The 17,113-nt window shown below is 33.4% G+C and overlaps 3 protein-coding genes across 3 annotated transcripts; 2 read left to right on the top strand and 1 right to left on the bottom strand.

The window, feature by feature from the left end:
• Positions 1–699: 699 nt before the first annotated feature.
• Positions 700–4,717, top strand: LOC114195294 (synaptotagmin-2-like). Its single transcript, XM_028085714.2, has 12 exons — positions 700–1,030; positions 1,608–1,706; positions 1,814–1,864; positions 1,977–2,100; positions 2,339–2,457; positions 2,580–2,681; positions 2,942–3,016; positions 3,107–3,183; positions 3,262–3,508; positions 3,666–4,016; positions 4,144–4,275; positions 4,350–4,717. Exons 1-12 carry the CDS (start codon positions 920–922, stop codon positions 4,476–4,478), a joined length of 1,617 nt encoding a protein of 538 aa, XP_027941515.1. The 5' UTR covers positions 700–919; the 3' UTR covers positions 4,479–4,717.
• Positions 4,718–6,995: 2,278 nt separating this feature from the next.
• Positions 6,996–14,132, top strand: LOC114193738 (uncharacterized). Its single transcript, XM_028083652.2, has 2 exons — positions 6,996–7,248; positions 10,479–14,132. The coding sequence occupies exon 2, from the start codon at positions 10,593–10,595 to the stop codon at positions 13,791–13,793; it is 3,201 nt and encodes a 1,066-aa protein (XP_027939453.1). The 5' UTR covers positions 6,996–7,248; positions 10,479–10,592; the 3' UTR covers positions 13,794–14,132.
• A 2,179-nt stretch (positions 14,133–16,311) lies between these two features.
• Positions 16,312–17,113, bottom strand: LOC114195267 (uncharacterized). The gene has a single exon (XM_028085672.2). The coding sequence runs from the start codon at positions 17,000–17,002 to the stop codon at positions 16,655–16,657; it is 348 nt and encodes a 115-aa protein (XP_027941473.1). The 5' UTR covers positions 17,003–17,113; the 3' UTR covers positions 16,312–16,654.

Here is a 17,113-nt window from a genome sequence, read left to right as displayed (position 1 = left end):
ATAAAGTACTCAAGAATAAAATGTTGCTTTATCCTCTAACAAAAACAAAAATTAAATAGAAAGCTTGGTCAACGTTTGAATTTGAGATTTAGGAAATTGTCACAATAATTTTTCTTCTTTTGTCTTTTAGATTTGCAAGGAAGAAATGAATAAGTGATAAATTTTAGAAGGGAAAAAAATCGAAGAGATGTTGACATTTAATATAATTAGATTATTCCACTTCAAATTTAAAACAAAATCTTATAAAACATAATTCTACAATTAAAAGGCACCTTTTATGTTTCTAAAATATTGAAAACGTCTATTTTTATTAAACGGTTACTTTTGGAATATTGATTAACGGGGTATGAAGATAACGTGAAACATCACTTTTATCCGTTTCTGAAATATCGAAAAGCCAAACAAAATACAAAGCGATGTGGGACCTGACTTTATTGCACCACTTTAAGGCATTTGTTTCTGTTTCTGAGGAACATGGTTCACTGTTGGATCATTATTATCATCAAAGTTAACATCTACGCTGTTGAAAACTTGGTAGTATTTGAAAAAATCTGAAGGAATAGACCTTACCGACACTATGTGCCATCTAACGCGGTTACAAGTTTCTTTATCAACAACTGTTGTGTGGATCAAGTGGGAGTTGAACAAGGTCTTTATTGGCCACTTGTTTCAATCCTCTTTATTGCACTTGTATCATAACATTAAGAAATTCAACTTCTTTGTCTTTTCCACTCATTTTTTCATTGGCACTCAAAATGAATATACTCATCCACAACAATAGGAGGGCACTCACTGAAAGCATTTCTTGATTTGGATGGTTCCCCTTTGGTTATGGAAGCAACTTAACTCTCTTCCCTCTGTTCTTGTTTTCCACATTGTAGCAGAGAGAAATTTTCTGTGGTAGACAAAGATATTAAAGATGGGAATTTTGAGCACTATAACAACTTCTTTAGGATTTGGAGTGGGAACTTCAATTGGGCTAGTGATTGGCTACTATATGTTCATATACTTCCAGCCAACTGATGTTAAGGTTCAGTTTTTTCTTTTTTCTTTGTCTGTTTCTCTTGTTCGTTGTTTCTCTCTATTTTGTTTTTGTTTATTTGTTAGCATAAGCATTGGCAGGGGCATGATACTGTAGATTATTCCTTTGATAAAAGCAGAATGTCTTCCTTCTTCATGGAATAGGAATTATGTCTGATCTTGGTTTTTTTCTGAGTATGATCTTAGCCTGAACCATGATGTTATGACATTAATTGTAGGTGAAGTGTGTTTTCATGGAGGTTCTACCTTAAGTAAAATGTAATGGTTGTTCTGAATGCAACTAAAATTGCTTTTCTCTAAGATAAATTTTGTTTATCCCATTTTTTCATGTAAACTTTCTGCTGCAATACTTCCTAAAGTTAGAACACTGAGAGGAATTTCTGAGAATGCTGAAACTCCTCAGTGGAGAAATTGAAATTAGATGAGTTATTTTTCAGGGAACTAAAAAACATTGTTTTGAAATACTCCTGCTTTACCTTATATGTTTTATGCTAAATAAGAACTGTAGGGAAATTTCTTCTCCTAATTTTATCTCACATTTCAAATTATGGTATGCCTGATTTCAGGATCCAATAATTCAACCCTTGGTTGAGGTAGATCCCAAAGCTCTACAACAGATGTTTCCAGAGATACCCTCTTGGGTTAAAAATCCAGACTATGACCGTGTATGTTATTCTTTACAGTTATATGCCTTATGTACAAGTGTTTATCCTTGGAACCAGAAATGCATTGTATGTTCTACAGAAAATTGATAGTATTTTCATGTTTGCAGCTTGATTGGCTTAACAAATTTATTGAGTATATGTGGCCTTATCTGGACAAGGTACCTATGCACACTTTTTATTGATTTTTGAAATTTCTCTCATGATTGTAGTGTTTGTGCAACTACTTTGTTTAGAAATTTTGTAAGAGTACCTACAATTCAATCTTCATAGGCAATTTGCAAGACTGCAAGGACTATAGCAAAGCCCATTATTGCTGAGCAAATTCCTAAGTACAAAATTGACTCAGTTGAATTTGAAGAACTTAACTTGGGTTGTCTGCCACCAACTTTTCAAGGTTCATCTCTTTCTCTTTCCACATCACATGAGTATTATGCATGTGAAGCTGCTATTGTGTAAGGCTATGATTCTGGTCTGCACAGTGTTACTGATATTGCTTGAACTGCAAAATGAAATCACACTGTCCCAATTTTCATGGTTCCATATATTTTTTTAAGCTGATCCTTCATTACTCTTTCAGGTAATAGAAGAAGTTTAGATTGATTGATGCTAATTTTCATCTGAATATATGCCAGGAATGAAAGTCTACACTACTGATGAAAAGGAGTTGATCATGGAACCATCAGTGAAGTGGGCTGGGAATCCTAATATTACTGTTGTAGTTAAAGCATTTGGGCTTCGAGCCACAGTGCAGGTATATATTTTTACTTCATGACTTTTGAAAATAGAGTATATGGTTTAAATTGTGTTGCAGTTGTAAAAGTTTTCAAATGTTTTCACCTAATACAGAGTATTTATGCTTCTAAATAATCTCAGGTTGTTGATCTGCAAGTATTTGCTTCTCCACGTATAACTCTGAAGCCTCTGGTTCCAAGTTTCCCATGTTTTGCCAATATTTACGTGTCTCTCATGGAGAAGGTGTGTATGATGTTAAACTCCATTCATCTTTACAATTATGTTCTGAGATGGGTTTATTTATTCTTTTCCCATAATATATGTGACGTGAGTCTAATCCACGCCAGTTTTAATCCAAAACCTCAAAACAATAGATTTATGAACCTTTTTTCTTATATGATGTATAATTTTGTCATTTATATTCAATACGAGACTTAGACTCAAAACATTGTGATATGTTTGCCTTTTATTTCTCTTTGTTAACTTGAATCTCTTGATTGAAGCCTCATGTTGATTTTGGACTAAAACTTCTTGGAGCTGATGTAATGTCTATTCCTGGTCTTTATAGGATTGTCCAGGTAAGCATATAGCACTTTGATTGCCTATAAACTTTACATACCTCAACAAGTTTTAGTACTGATTTCTCTTCCTCAATGTTTTCCTTTTAGGAAATCATCAAAGATCAAGTTGCAAAAATGTATCTATGGCCAAAGGCATTAGAGGTTCAAATAATGGATCCAACAAAGTATGTACTCTTTCATCCTTTCATCAAGCCTGTGTAAGTTAGTGTTGAACTAGCTAATATTTCTTGGTCTGTGATCAGGGCCATGAAATTGCCAGTTGGAATTCTTCATGTGAAAGTTGTGGGGGCAGAGAAGCTTAAAAAGAAAGACATACTAGGGGCATCAGACCCTTATGTGAAACTCAAACTCACAGAAGAGAAACTTCCTTCAAAGAAAACAACCGTGAAATACAAGAATTTGAATCCAGAATGGAATGAGGAATTCAGTATAGTTGTCAAAGATCCAGAATCTCAGGTCTTGGAGCTAATTGTTTATGACTGGGAGCAGGTAATAGTAATAGTATCTTAAGATGCAATTCTAGTATCTCAAACTTCTTTTAGGACACTTTCATAAAATGTGACTGAAGAACATTTTCATTGCATAGGAAGACACTTTCCCATTACTCATTTTTTCAGGCATTATTTTGTCATTCTATTTTGCACAGATTGGGAAGCATGAAAAGATGGGTATGAATGTGATTCCATTGAAAGAGATTACTCCTGATGAACCAAAAGTGATGACTCTAAATTTACTCAAGACCTTGGACCCTAATGATCCTGAGAATGAAAAGTCACGTGGACAACTCACTGTAGAAGTTCTGTACAAACCCTTTAAGGAGGATGAGTTACCTCACAATGCAGAAGATTCCAATGCAATAGAAAAAGCTCCAGAAGGAACACCTGCAAGTGGTGGTTTACTTGTTATCACTGTCCATGAAGCTGAAGATGTTGAAGGAAAACACCACACAAATCCGTTTGCACGGTTGCTATTTAAAGGAGAAGAGAGAAGAACTAAGGTATCTTCTTACTGAAAGTCTACTATTATAAATAAACAAACACCTCTCAATGATTGTTGCATCTGTTTCTCTTACAGTTTATATTCCTGTGAAAATTTGACTATTTTCTGGTGACAAAACTATACAGCATGTAAAGAAAAACAGAGATCCAAGATGGGGTGAGTCGTTTCAGTTTATGCTTGAGGAACCTCCCTCTAATGAGAGACTATATGTTGAAGTGCAAAGTGTGTCCTCAAAGCTTGGCCTTCTGCATCCTAAGGTAAACAAATTGTTCAGGATTTTTCATTTTCATCCACTTGAAATGGTTTTGATTGAACCTTGTTTATTAATCAGGAAAGTTTGGGTTACGTGGATATAAAATTGTCTGATGTTGTTACCAACAAGAGAATCAACGAGAAGTATCATCTTATTGACTCAAGAAATGGAAGGATTCAAATTGAGCTTCAGTGGAGAACTCCATGATGATGATGGCATTGCATTCACAAAATGTCCAAAGTACATAATAATTCTGTAAAGCAAGCACTCTTTCTTTTGATAAGGTTTGGATGAAACCTATCAAACTTGATGAATCTTTGGGTCACTGAGAAAATAGGAAGTGTTGTTCTATTGTTTATAGACAGAATCACACCAGAGACTTCACACTATCTTATGAGTTACACACTCATATAATAATAATTTCAGTGATGTTTAAGTTGTGTTCACCTTGTTTATGCAGATTAAGTAAAAGTAACTTATAGTTAATACTATTATTCATAGATTGCAAAATGCAAAGCACTCCCTACACCGAGAATATCTTTTCATTACAGAACTGAAATTTAAACCTCAATTTCTCACCCAGAATATATATATATATATATATATATATATATATATATATATATATATATATATATATATATATATATACAGTGTAGAAGGAGTCTTTATATTATACTTCTTTTTTTAAGAAAAATGATAATTTAACAAAAATTCTTTTTGACACAAAATACTAATTTAGACAAAAAAAAATCTATTTTAATTTTATTTATAACAACTTTGTTAATTTTGTCTAATTTTTTTGGTCAAAACATAATTTGCCTTTTTTCTAAGGGGTCAACATATAAAGAAATTAATTGACCAGTGGTTATCTAATTTTTTCTATGAGAATGAAAGATATGAATCATAATAATTTTTTTTTTTTGACAAATGGTGACATAGTTTACAGGAGTAAGCAAATCCTTTTGTGACTAATTGAACTTTTGTCTTTTTCCAAAATGGGTGAGATACAAAATTGCTTTTACTTCATTTGGTAAATTTGTTGCTAATTATTGTTGATAATAATGTTAATCAACTAACACTTTGTACAATAATAATTAATTCTACACCATGCAATTTTACCCAATATAATTCTTATGTAATATAGTATAATGGAGTATAACTTATCATAGTGTAATTAGACTATAATTCTTATGTTATGTTTTTCTAAATAACACGAATAATCGCTAACGATGGTAGTGAAAAGTATATATATATATATATATATATATATATATATATATATATATATATATTGATTATTAAATTCAAATTAGTATATTGCTAACCAATAAATCAGATACAAACTTATTTAATTAATTTGCACTAGAAATGATAAAACAGGTTGGTTTGACTAGTTTTGATCAGGCATGCTAGTGTTCCGTCAAATAGTTAGTTTATTTTTTTATTTTTTTTATTCATTCCACATAGTTCAATTATTTGAAGATAGTTAAATATTATATTGTTTATAGTATTTTTTGGATTATATTTTTTTTTAAATTCCAATAAAAAAACTAATATTACAAATTGAAATAAGTAATACAAAATTAATATAATAACAATTTATATAATAATTTTTAATATAATATTTGTTAAATTGACTCATTTAAATAAAATAATTTATCTAAATAAAAAGTATTCAAAGTTTAAAAAATTAATAAAAATATTAGAAATGTAATAAAATAATTATTTTAAAAATTTAAAATCAAAATTATATAACAATATATTTTTTAAAAAGAAAAACATTTTTTTATATTAATGTAAATATATGTATTATCACACTTGTGTGTCTGATTTTTTTAAATATTTATATTATATTATAAGTTAATAATATATATAAATTGATTAAGTTAATATATAAGAAAAAAAATACCTAAATGTTAGTAGTACAAACTACAACTCTAATGGAGTACAAATTATAATCGTAACAGTTTTATACAAAATACCTCAAAATATTAATTACTTATAATAAAATAGTTAACAATTATATTTTAAAAGAATCAGTTAATAATTATATATATAAAAAAAGATAAAATAAAAATAAAAATTATGTATACAAACAAAAACAAAATATATGTATCTTCTTTGTATATCGACATAGATAATTACTTTATAACATCTCCTATTTATCCATTAATTTATTCACTGGTTTAGTAAACACTTCCAACTTATTTAATGAAATATTTTATTAACTGAGCAGTTAGAAGGGAATAAGATATTTAAAAACTAGTTTTACTTTATTATTCCAATTTATTTTGATGATATGTGTTTTAAAAAATAGTTCTTCAATTATTTAAAATTATTAATTTACCTTACTCATATTGGTTTTACTGTCACAAAATTTAAAAAAGTTAATTTACCTTTTTATTTATCTATCTATCTACTTAAAATTAATCCTAATTTAAATATTTATTATTTCTTCTTTTTAATCTCTAAATTCTCTTTTAATATAATATATATATATATATAAATATAAAAAAAAAAACAAAAAAAGAATTTAAAACTAGTTAATTATATAAAAATTGGAATTTTTTTCTTTTACAGGAAAATTGGAAGAAAACGGCTTTAAAGTCCATGTTGTTATCCTGGTCCCAGTCGCTCCTAACAACTTCTGGCGTGGCACGTGTTACTGTCCAACCTTCGCACCAATAGAACAACTTCAAAGAAAAAAAGAAAAAGAAAAAACGAAAAACAAATCTGCACCAAATATTTCGAAGAAGTAAAACGTTGCTTCCTCATATTCCCTTCCGCTTTGAAAGTTCGCAGAAGTCACAAACGAAACTCTCTCTCCCGAGAGCACCAAGCACCACCCGCAAAACCCCAATTCCCACCCTTCGCACCGAACATTCGAAAATTCTCGCCAACCCCTCGCGGCGGAGCTCCTCCTTTTCCACGCCCAACCTGAGCTAGGGTTTCGATTCGATTCACCAGCCAAAACGTAAACCTCTCTCGCTTTTTTATTTTATTTTATTTTGTTCTCTCTGCTCAATTCGCTTCTCTCGCATTTATTCCATGTTCCTTTATCAGGGATTCATCACGTTTTCCGTAACTTATCTCCCTGTTTTTGTTATGACATGCTACTTATTAACTTTATTCCTCTTTACAGTTCGACGCCCATGTAATTTTTTTTTTAATTATTAGGGTTTTCCTTATATTCTATAAAACGCCGAATTTAGGGTTTTACAATTCTGGTGTCTATGCCTGGGGAGGGAGAATCTATATGCTACTATTTGTTCAAATTACGGATTAGTGTTCTTTTTTTCTGCCCTTCTCTTTTATGCTGTTATTATATCGGAGTGCATTTGTTCTTAATCAGAACTTGTTAAATTAATTTGCATTTACTTGGTGGGTTATGATTTTAGTTCATAATGGGCCGTTGCAATGATGAAATAATATCGATCCAGTGATCGTTATTGGAAAGCTACAGCTTATTATTATTAACTGTGACTTTATACCCGTCCTTGACGTGACTGGTAATCTTATTCTTGATAGATTTAGGTTTAGCTATTTTATCACTCTTTAAGATATGACCTGATTTAACCATTATTATTTAGAGTAGGCAGTTTGTAAGTGATGGCTCATAGGTTTGTTCTATCTTCTACAATATTACTCTGAATTGCTGATCCAACGTTATTCATGTGGAAAATTTTCTACTAGTATGAGTAGTTGTAGCAGCACATTTTTCTTATCTTTGCTGAAATTATGTGAAATTTTTAAATATTACTGGTGTACTATGTTTTTTGAGTACATATTCAAGTTTGCTAAATATGGCGGCTATAGATCTTTTTCCTCTGGTTAACATTATTCTATTTTTTGTCGGAGGTCCCAGCTGATTTATGAACTTTTGAGCAAATACACGTTAGTCTAAGAATTGTAACATGGGATTTTGATCATAAATGGAACTCCAAATAGCAGTTCGTGCGAAGTGCCATGTTTTGTTGTTTATTTACTTTACTGTAAGTCTTGAGGTTGATTTTATACACTAGTTTGGATTTTAGGAAGCAATTATTATGGTTTCAATCATCCTTTTTTTGTTAAAAATGTTATCCATAATTAGTTTGCATATAAAGTTGAATTTAGGCTTAGAAAGGTTGTAAAGTGTGGAAATTACATCAAACTGTTTTGTGTCTTTCACTGCATCACAGCTGACAGCAACTTGTTCTTGATAAGTTGTTGCTATTCAAGTTATTCCTGATTGGAAAAGGTTATAAACATTGTTTTTATGAAAAATAAAATGGATATGGTGATGGGGCAATTGATGCAATCGTATATGTGTAGCGATAATGCATAAGTTTGTTAATATAACCAAAAGTTTGCAGTTGGCCAGCCTTCACTTTTGAGTTTGACGAGATAAATGTTAAATGGATTCTCTCCTGTCACTATAAGGGTTTTTCTTAGGTTTCCTGTCTAGAGTTATATATGAGTCAGAAGTGTCTCTTGCTACTTTTCTTTCTGTCAGTTATAGGCTTGAAAAATGTCCAAACTGCTTGGACGTACCATATATTTATTGAATATTATGCTACTTACTATAAATTTCTCTGTAAAATTGCTCTATGATTGCTGTCAACAAATTCCAGTATCTTCGTATCTTATAGAATGCAGCCTTATTTTTTTGTTGGTATTGAGTAGTTGGTATTAGTAAATGATTTGCATAGGTGAATCTGTCAGCACACGGATTGATAGTTAATTCCATAAAAAGGTTGTTTATTTATTGCTTTTAGACGACCAAAGTCAATGATATTTATGAAGTATGAACACCTCTTGTTTGAACTTTTGCAACGTCAGACATGTTTCCTGCTCGCACATCTCCTTGACACTTGTTTAGAAAATTCAGCTTAAAACATATAACTTTAAAAAACGTCTGAGGTTCTTTGATGAAAAAGTGGCCATGGCGAATGGTGGTCACAGGTTTATCAATGCTGCCATTCTATGGCAGTGGTGTGGTGATACATGGTTGTTGCTTTTTGTGTGGCGGCTATACCGGAAGCAGTTGGTGGAAATGATAGACTCATGGAAGACAAATACCATAAAATTGGAGCACGCAGAAGAAATTTGATAACAAGTAAAAAATGGGTTTGGGTTGTTTGACCAAACCCATTATTATTCCAAATTAAAGAAAGAAAAGTAAAACCTGACCCGACCCAGGCCAACCCCACCCTGTAAACACCAACCAAATCCAGGCCCAAACATTAAAAAGGATGTGCATCATCTGTGAATCTTGTTAGCTAATGTACCATGACACCCCAAACAAAAAAATAAGGCTGCATTCTGTAAAGAGATCAAGTTCTTTGTTGCAAAATAATATCAATATTTTTTTTGTGCCACATTATCATTAGAAAAAGTGAACATAAAATAATATCTGTTATTATTAGTGTCGTGTCTGTGTCAGACTGTGGTTCATAGATTGATTTTGGTGGTATACGATTATGATTCGGGTTTAAAGAATTTGGATTTGTTTGATATGTTGTACATGAGGATTGATTTGTTTGATTTGTACACTGGAATGGTCTTTTCTTATTTCTTTTTTGTGGTGATTAATTTTATCTCGGTTGTATGTGTTTTCTTTTTTTCTATATCTTATTTTTATGATATGATAACTCTGCCTTTGTCAATCTTTATTGCAAATGTTTTTACATGGCCAGTTCCCAGCTTGTATGAAAGAGGACGGTTGTTTTAGGTAGTCAATTATCAGTGTAAAACTTTGTTGAATTTTATGTCCATACTACGTAGATAGGAGTTGAACTGAATGCATTAGAGAGTAAGTCGGTGTAGCATCCATCCTCGAAAAAATGGTTGAATCTCATCTTTTGATGGTTTGAGCATGTGTTGATAAAGCCAATAAAGAGAGTACATTAGATGACAGTAGCCTATCGGTAAAGGTGGGAAGGGAACCATAAATGTCTATTTATCAATGATTATGTAAGATTCCCTGGAATTTTTCTTGTGTATATTGTTAGCTGAAAATAAGACTGAAAAGTATGTGCATTTTCTTTTTCAGCTAAATTTACCATATTGTTGCTGTAAAAAAGGTTCAGTTGGATTTTTTTTGCTATGGTTTTGGTTATGAATCTGTGTGAAGCTCCTCAAATACCTTGAAAGTATTAAACTTTTAAGATAATTGTCTCCATTTTCGACATGCGTGTTAACTTTTTTTATTATATTTTGCAGTGCATGTTTGTGAAGCATTTTTCCTGAAATCCCAATAAACCTCTTCCAATGGGAGAAGTTCTTGCACACCAAAAAGACAGCCTTGATGTTTTGATAAAGGTTATTTGAAACAGTATGACTCTTGAAGATTTCTTTACGTTGACTGAAATGAAAGATGGCCTCACGGCCCCTTCCCGAGTGCAAGAGTTAGTCTCTGTAATGAAGAAGGAGCAAGATTGTGTCGTTAAAAATGCTGGTGATGCGACAAGGCAGTGGGCTGCTGTTGCAAGCACTATTGCTGCTACAGAGAATAAAGATTGTCTTGATCTTTTTGTTCAATTAGATGGACTTTGGTTCATAAACAGATGGTTAAAGGATGCGCAAAATTTGGGTGCTGATAATACAAATGATGGCTTCATTGAAGAATCAATAACTGCAATGTTACGAGCAGTTGAAAAACTATATCTAGACAGCGAAAAGTCAATTTCATCTGGAATTTCGGTCACTGTTAATAACCTTCTTGGCCATCACAGCTCTAAAGTGCAGGATAGAGCAAGAGCATTATTTGACCTATGGAAAGGAGGTGGACTTGGAGATGCTGAACCTCATGATAATTCAGATCGAGATAGACTCAACAATGAGAGTGATAAGATTGCCAGGGAGGAAGGCCAGCCATCTTGTGTGAACGATGCTGGCAATGACAATCATCATGCATCTCAACTTGCTGGAGATGAGAAGTCTCTATTGGGAGGCTCAAATAGTCAGCTACAAGAGAAAGTTACTAGTAGTCAGACACAGAGTGTTGATAATGCACTCCAGTCCTCTGTAAGTTTGGACTGTGAAGATGTCAAAGAGAGATCAAGCCATGTTGATAGTGTTTTGGCTTCTGCTCAAGAAGCTACCGTAAGTGAATGTGAGACCACATTGGCTGGGACCTGTAGCTTACCTATTACTAAACAAGGCAGTTTCAAAGGACAGCAAGATGATTTACAGTTGAATGACTTGTCCAAAAAGGAAAAACAAGATCAAGATGTTAATGGTCCTCCTGAAGAATTAAAATCAGCAGATATCTCTTCCGCATCCGCAAAGCCAGATCCTGAACCTGTTTCCACTGGCAATACTGAAGCAAAAGCACTGGAATCTGTGAAAGAAGAACCTGCTTTAGAACATAATGTGGAAAGCAATGAAAATGTTGTTTGTCCAAAAATAAGTGTTTCTGGTAGCATGAGAACGCCTGAATCTGATGGAATGAGTGAGATGGATGATTTCAGAGCCACAAGTTCTAGCAATCCACAGCTTCCCAAAGCATCAGAAAATGATGATGACAGTTGTTCAAGAATGTTGCCTGACTTATCTGTCACTGGAAGTAACTTGGAAAAAACTGACATGTCTTTCACCAAATCAGAATACATCAGAGCAGTAAAGGAAAACAAGGACCAAGAGTCTGATCAAGATGATGATACTTCAAATGGTTCTGATTCTTTTAATCAGGGCAAAGGTCCCAGAAGCCCTAACATTATTGACAAGAGTTCTGACATGGAAGTTGAATATGGTAATGTTGATGCTTTAGAAGTTGCTCGACTAGTTGCCCAAGAAGTTGAGAGAGAATGTGTCAGCCCTGTAAAGGAAGGGAATGACCATGGTTCTAATTGTACCACAAATGGTTCTGATTCTTTTAAATGGCGAAATCGTCCCAAAAGCCCTAATGTTATTGGCAAGAGTTGTGAAATTGAGCTCGAGTATGGCATGGTTGATGCTTTAGAAGTTGCCCGACAAGTTGCTCAGGAGGTTGAGAGAGAAGTTTCCAGCTCTTCAGAGAAAATCTCTGAAGGTGGAATTAGGCGGAGAGGCAGCCTTGATTCTTTAGGGAGAAAGGATGAGGTCACTCGTATCCTGCCTGAGGAAGTATCATCCAGGCAAAGCAACTCAGCTGAAGTGTGTTCGGAAGAGGTAGGACATATGACAGATTTAGATAATGTTGAGGCCGGGCCAGATGACATGGACTCCTCGCAGGTGACTGAAGCAGCTCGTGACCCAGGAGGTAGTTCGGAGAAAAGTCTTTGTACCTTTGATCTCAATGAAGATGTTGGATCTGATGATATGGATGTTTCTGTAAATGCCATGCCTACTATGCCAATACCTGTTGTCTCTGCTTCAAAACCTGCACAGTCTTCTGGGTTACCAATGGCCCCTTTGCAGTTTGAGGGGACCCACGGATGGAAAGGATCAGCTGCTACCAGTGCCTTTCGTCCTGCATCACCTCGTAAAAATTCTGATAGCGAGAAGAATGTTTCTGTTGGTAGAAGCTCTGAGCTTTCCAAGGAGAGGCATTGTTTCCTGGATTTTGATCTGAATGTGGCTGAAGGTGAAGAAGGATTGGTAAAACAAATTGGTGAATCTTCAGGCCTTCCTTCTGGCCAATCATCTGTGGAACTTAGTCCTAAAAGATCAAACAAGGTCGAATTGGATTTAAACAGTATTGGTGATGATGATGTCCAACCTTCAAATCAGAGGATCGAGGGCCCACCCTTTTCTGGAAGAAATGGTTATTGGAGCCCATCACCTGCTTCTTCATCGTCATCAATGCAACCTTCAGTACGGAACATTGATTTGAATGACAGACCATACTTTCAAACAGATTTAGTGGACCAAGGGCATAGTAAGTCATCTTCGATTACCGAAGCATATAAACGGTCTAAACCGGGTGCTCCTGTTATCTCTATTTTGGGTGCCAAGGTGGAAGTTGGTAGAAGAGAATATGTTCCTCAAACCTTGTCGCTACCAAATGGCAAGGCTATTGAGCCAGCAATGGATCTTCCATTATCAGGAGCAGGTGGCATTTTAGGAATGGGCCCCCCACTATCCTACAATCATTCAAATGCATTTGGGTATAATGGACTGACATCAGTGCCTGCTTTGTCTTTTTCGTCAGCCATGTACGGACCCTCTGGTGGCCCAGTTCCGTACATGGTAGACTCGAGAGGAACTCCAGTTGTGGCTCAGGTTGGGGGATCTTCGTCTACCGTCCTCTCATCTTATACTCAGCCTCCATTTATCGTAAGCATGACCGGAACGCAGCTTGGTTTAAATGGCGTTGGATCTTCACATCCCAACTTTGATCTAAACTCCGGCTTCACGATTGATGGCCCCAACAGAGACATGTTGACTGCAAGGCAATTTTTCTTTCCTGCTCAAGGCAGAGCTATTGAGGAGCATGTAAGGACCCTTCCACAGTCCTCTAATTCTGGGGTTAGTCTGAAAAGAAAGGAACCAGACGGTGGTGCCTGGGAAACCTATCCGCGTAGCTACAAACATCAGCAACCGCCATGGAAATAGCTCTAATTTACGCTCTTACCTCTCATCTGATCTGTTTATAATTCTGCTACCGATTGATGCTTATATTATTACTTTAAGTTGATAGTGAATGGTAGGCCAATCCATTGGAATCCTTTAGCATGAGAAGAACCAGCCCAATAAAAGGTGGAGGACGATGGATCTAATATGATTCATGAGATTGATTGGCAAAGGGGGAAAGTTAGTTTTTTTTTTTTTCTTTGTTTTTTCTTTCCTGCAGTTTCATAGAAAGTCAGTACAAGCTCACAAGGCTTGGTGCATTTAGCTGTAATTTGTCTTTCACATGTCAAAGAAATTATAGGCATAGTATCGTGTTTCTCACTGAGTGAGTGGTTCTTGAGTACATGGTCACAAATTTAGTTGATTTTAGTGAGTATTTATTATCAAGTAATAACCTGTATAGAGAAAACTGTGTTCAAAACTTATCCGCTTACATAAAATAGTCTAACTCGATACAACTCCTGCTTAACACCTGCTCTTAAGTATACTCAATCACATCACATTTGTTATTCCCCACTCCCCAATTTCTGCTTTGCTCAACCTTAAATCTCACTTTCCAAATCTGTACCCATTATTTCAGAGTCTTTTCTTAGTTTCTGTGACCTAATTTTTAATTTTCCCTTTGGGACAGATTAGGGCGTAAATGAAAAAAGATGCTAGTAAATTATTCAGGTTCAGTTTGTTAATTACTCGCTTTATCACGATTGTTGTAATATCTCTATCAACAATAATTTTAGTGTAATTTTTTAAGGAGAAAGGTGAGATTACTTTTTAATTTCCAAAACTTAAAATAAAAGGACCAGTTTAAACAATTTTGTTTAAAAAATAGGTTTAAAGTATCAAGCTTCTTTAAGGTCAGCCAATCGGTTAATGTATATAATTCTCTTTGAAAAAATAAAATAAAAATAACACAAAAGATTATAAATTCAATTGATATACTTTTATCCTTTGGTAGTTAAATTTTGCACGATTAAGTGTTAAAGAAACTAAAATTTTAGCTTCTTTTATTTTTTTAATTTACTTATTTTATTCTATATTTATGAGGTTTAAACCTTAGCCACACTTAATAGAATGGTGACCCGTTAAATGTATTTAAGTTTTTCAGTCTTGTTCAACTTCTGAATCAACTGTATATACAATACTGTTACTTAGTTGAAAGTCAGAGAAACATAGTTATTAATTAAACAAATATGAATTTGGGTTCAATATTTTGGTCTCCAAAGCATGTTTAGACATTTTCTTTTCTTTTCGCTTCTAAAATATATTTTTTTTTTCTTTTACTTCCGCTCTTAAAAAGTTTTATTTAGTAATTTGCTAGTGAAAACTTTGGGTCTATTAACTAGACCTGAAATATTAACTTTTTTAGTTTTTTAAAATATTGTTATTTTTCATTTTCTTTTAATTTTTTTTCATCACCTCTTTTTCACGACATATCATGTTAAAAATGATATGAATGAAATAAAGAACAAACTAGTTTTCTGGGAAAAGATGAAAAGAAACAGTTTATCAAGGGAAAAAATAAAATTCAAATAATTTAAAAACAAAAACCATTTTAATTTTTATTATAATAAATAACAAATCGGGTTAAAAAACTAGATCAAATAACTCTTCAATTGTATTAACAATTAATTTATTACATTATTAAGATCTGTATCGAAATTATTCGAACGACATGCATTCCTACATTTTGTCTTGTGTCAAGAAATAATTCATCAAGGGGATAGTCAATAAACTCATATAAATAGCATCGTGACTCTAGAGTTAAATTTTCATGAATAAAAATTAAAACTCAAAAGAGAATTCTACTTAAGATTGTTCTATATTTTTGTATTTTTCATAAAAACTAAGTTTTCCACAGTTGTAAGAATACCATCTAATTTAGTTGACTCGATAAATATTTAATTTATTAAAATTACACTTAAGTTGAATTGATTTTTTCTTCATGTTTTCAACTCAATAAAAAATTCATTTATTCAATACTCGACTTGAGTTCAATTGAATTTTTACAACTTAAACTGAATTCAAACTTAGGAATAAGTCTATTTGGTTTTCTAACTCAATTTGATTTAAAATTACCACCATTTTGCATATTTTTCATCGATTAATTTTTCATCAAAGAACTACTTATATATTATACTTTGATTCTTTTGTAAACCCAACTAATGAATTTAGTATAGTTAAAATTTAATTAATTTAATTAATAACATTATAGTCATCATAATGTTTCTTTCAAATTTTCCATGAAACCAATCAGACATAAATTATTTATTTTTTGAAACACTTTTCCGAATTTTAAGTCCTCCAATTTCTCTTATCATCGATATGTACTAAAACAATTTTACAAAAATAACTTCATTACTTCAACAAAGAGAAACTAAAAAATGGTTGAAAGATTTCATTAAAATTTTCAATCAATCTAAATATTTTGAAATGCAGTATTTCCGATACAGAAGAAAAACACCAGCAGAAATCAAAGTAACTTTTTTATATGCCATTACACTAACTAACAAAAATACATCATTTATTCACATAAACCCTCCAACCACTATTTATATATCATCATTATATATCACAACATATACAAGTCTTTTTTGGTAAAAAAGAAAAGTAATATAAAAAAGACAAAGAAAACTCTCTCTCTCTCTCTATATATATATATATATATATATATATATATATATATATATATATATATATATATATATATATATTTATGAACTTGAGAAAAAAAAAGGTAAAAAAACAAAAAAAAAAAAAGAGAAAAAGTAAAAAGAAGAAGTAATTAACAAAACCCCCTTTTTTTTTTCTGTTGGCATGTGTGTTGATGATGAGGGATTCACTGATCACAAAGTTGTGTGAGGAAGATTCTGCGGGAGTCGGAAGCGAACCTGCGATGCCGGCGAGCGCACGGCGACGCCGTGCCAGCAGATGCCACCCTTGCAGGGCTCGTGCGCGTGGTGCGGCGGAGACGGCGGCGGAGAGTGATCGGCGGCGAAGGCGTAGGTGGCCTTACGAGAGACGTCCCAGGTGAGCGTGGCTACGAGAATGAGTGCGACGGTGGCAGTGGAAACGAGGAGGACGAAGGCGCCGCCGAAGCTGCGTCCGCACACGAAGCCGTACGCTTTGATGCAGACGATCACCGCCACATACAGCACCGTTAGGTTACTCACTACAGCATCAGACACAGCCATAGAAGAGAAAGAAAATGTTTGTGTGGGTCGATCTGGGTCTGGTTCTGGCTTTAATGCGTCGTCGTCTTGGGAATGTTTCAGGGTTTTTACTTTTAATTATAACACCCGATG

The sequence above is a fragment of the Vigna unguiculata genome, chromosome 8 (genome assembly GCF_037176805.1).
Source record: "Vigna unguiculata cultivar grain cowpea cultivar isolate G323 ecotype 2 chromosome 8, ASM3717680v1, whole genome shotgun sequence".
Taxonomy (NCBI): domain Eukaryota; kingdom Viridiplantae; phylum Streptophyta; class Magnoliopsida; order Fabales; family Fabaceae; genus Vigna; species Vigna unguiculata.
This window is presented reverse-complemented; position numbering and strand designations above follow the sequence as displayed.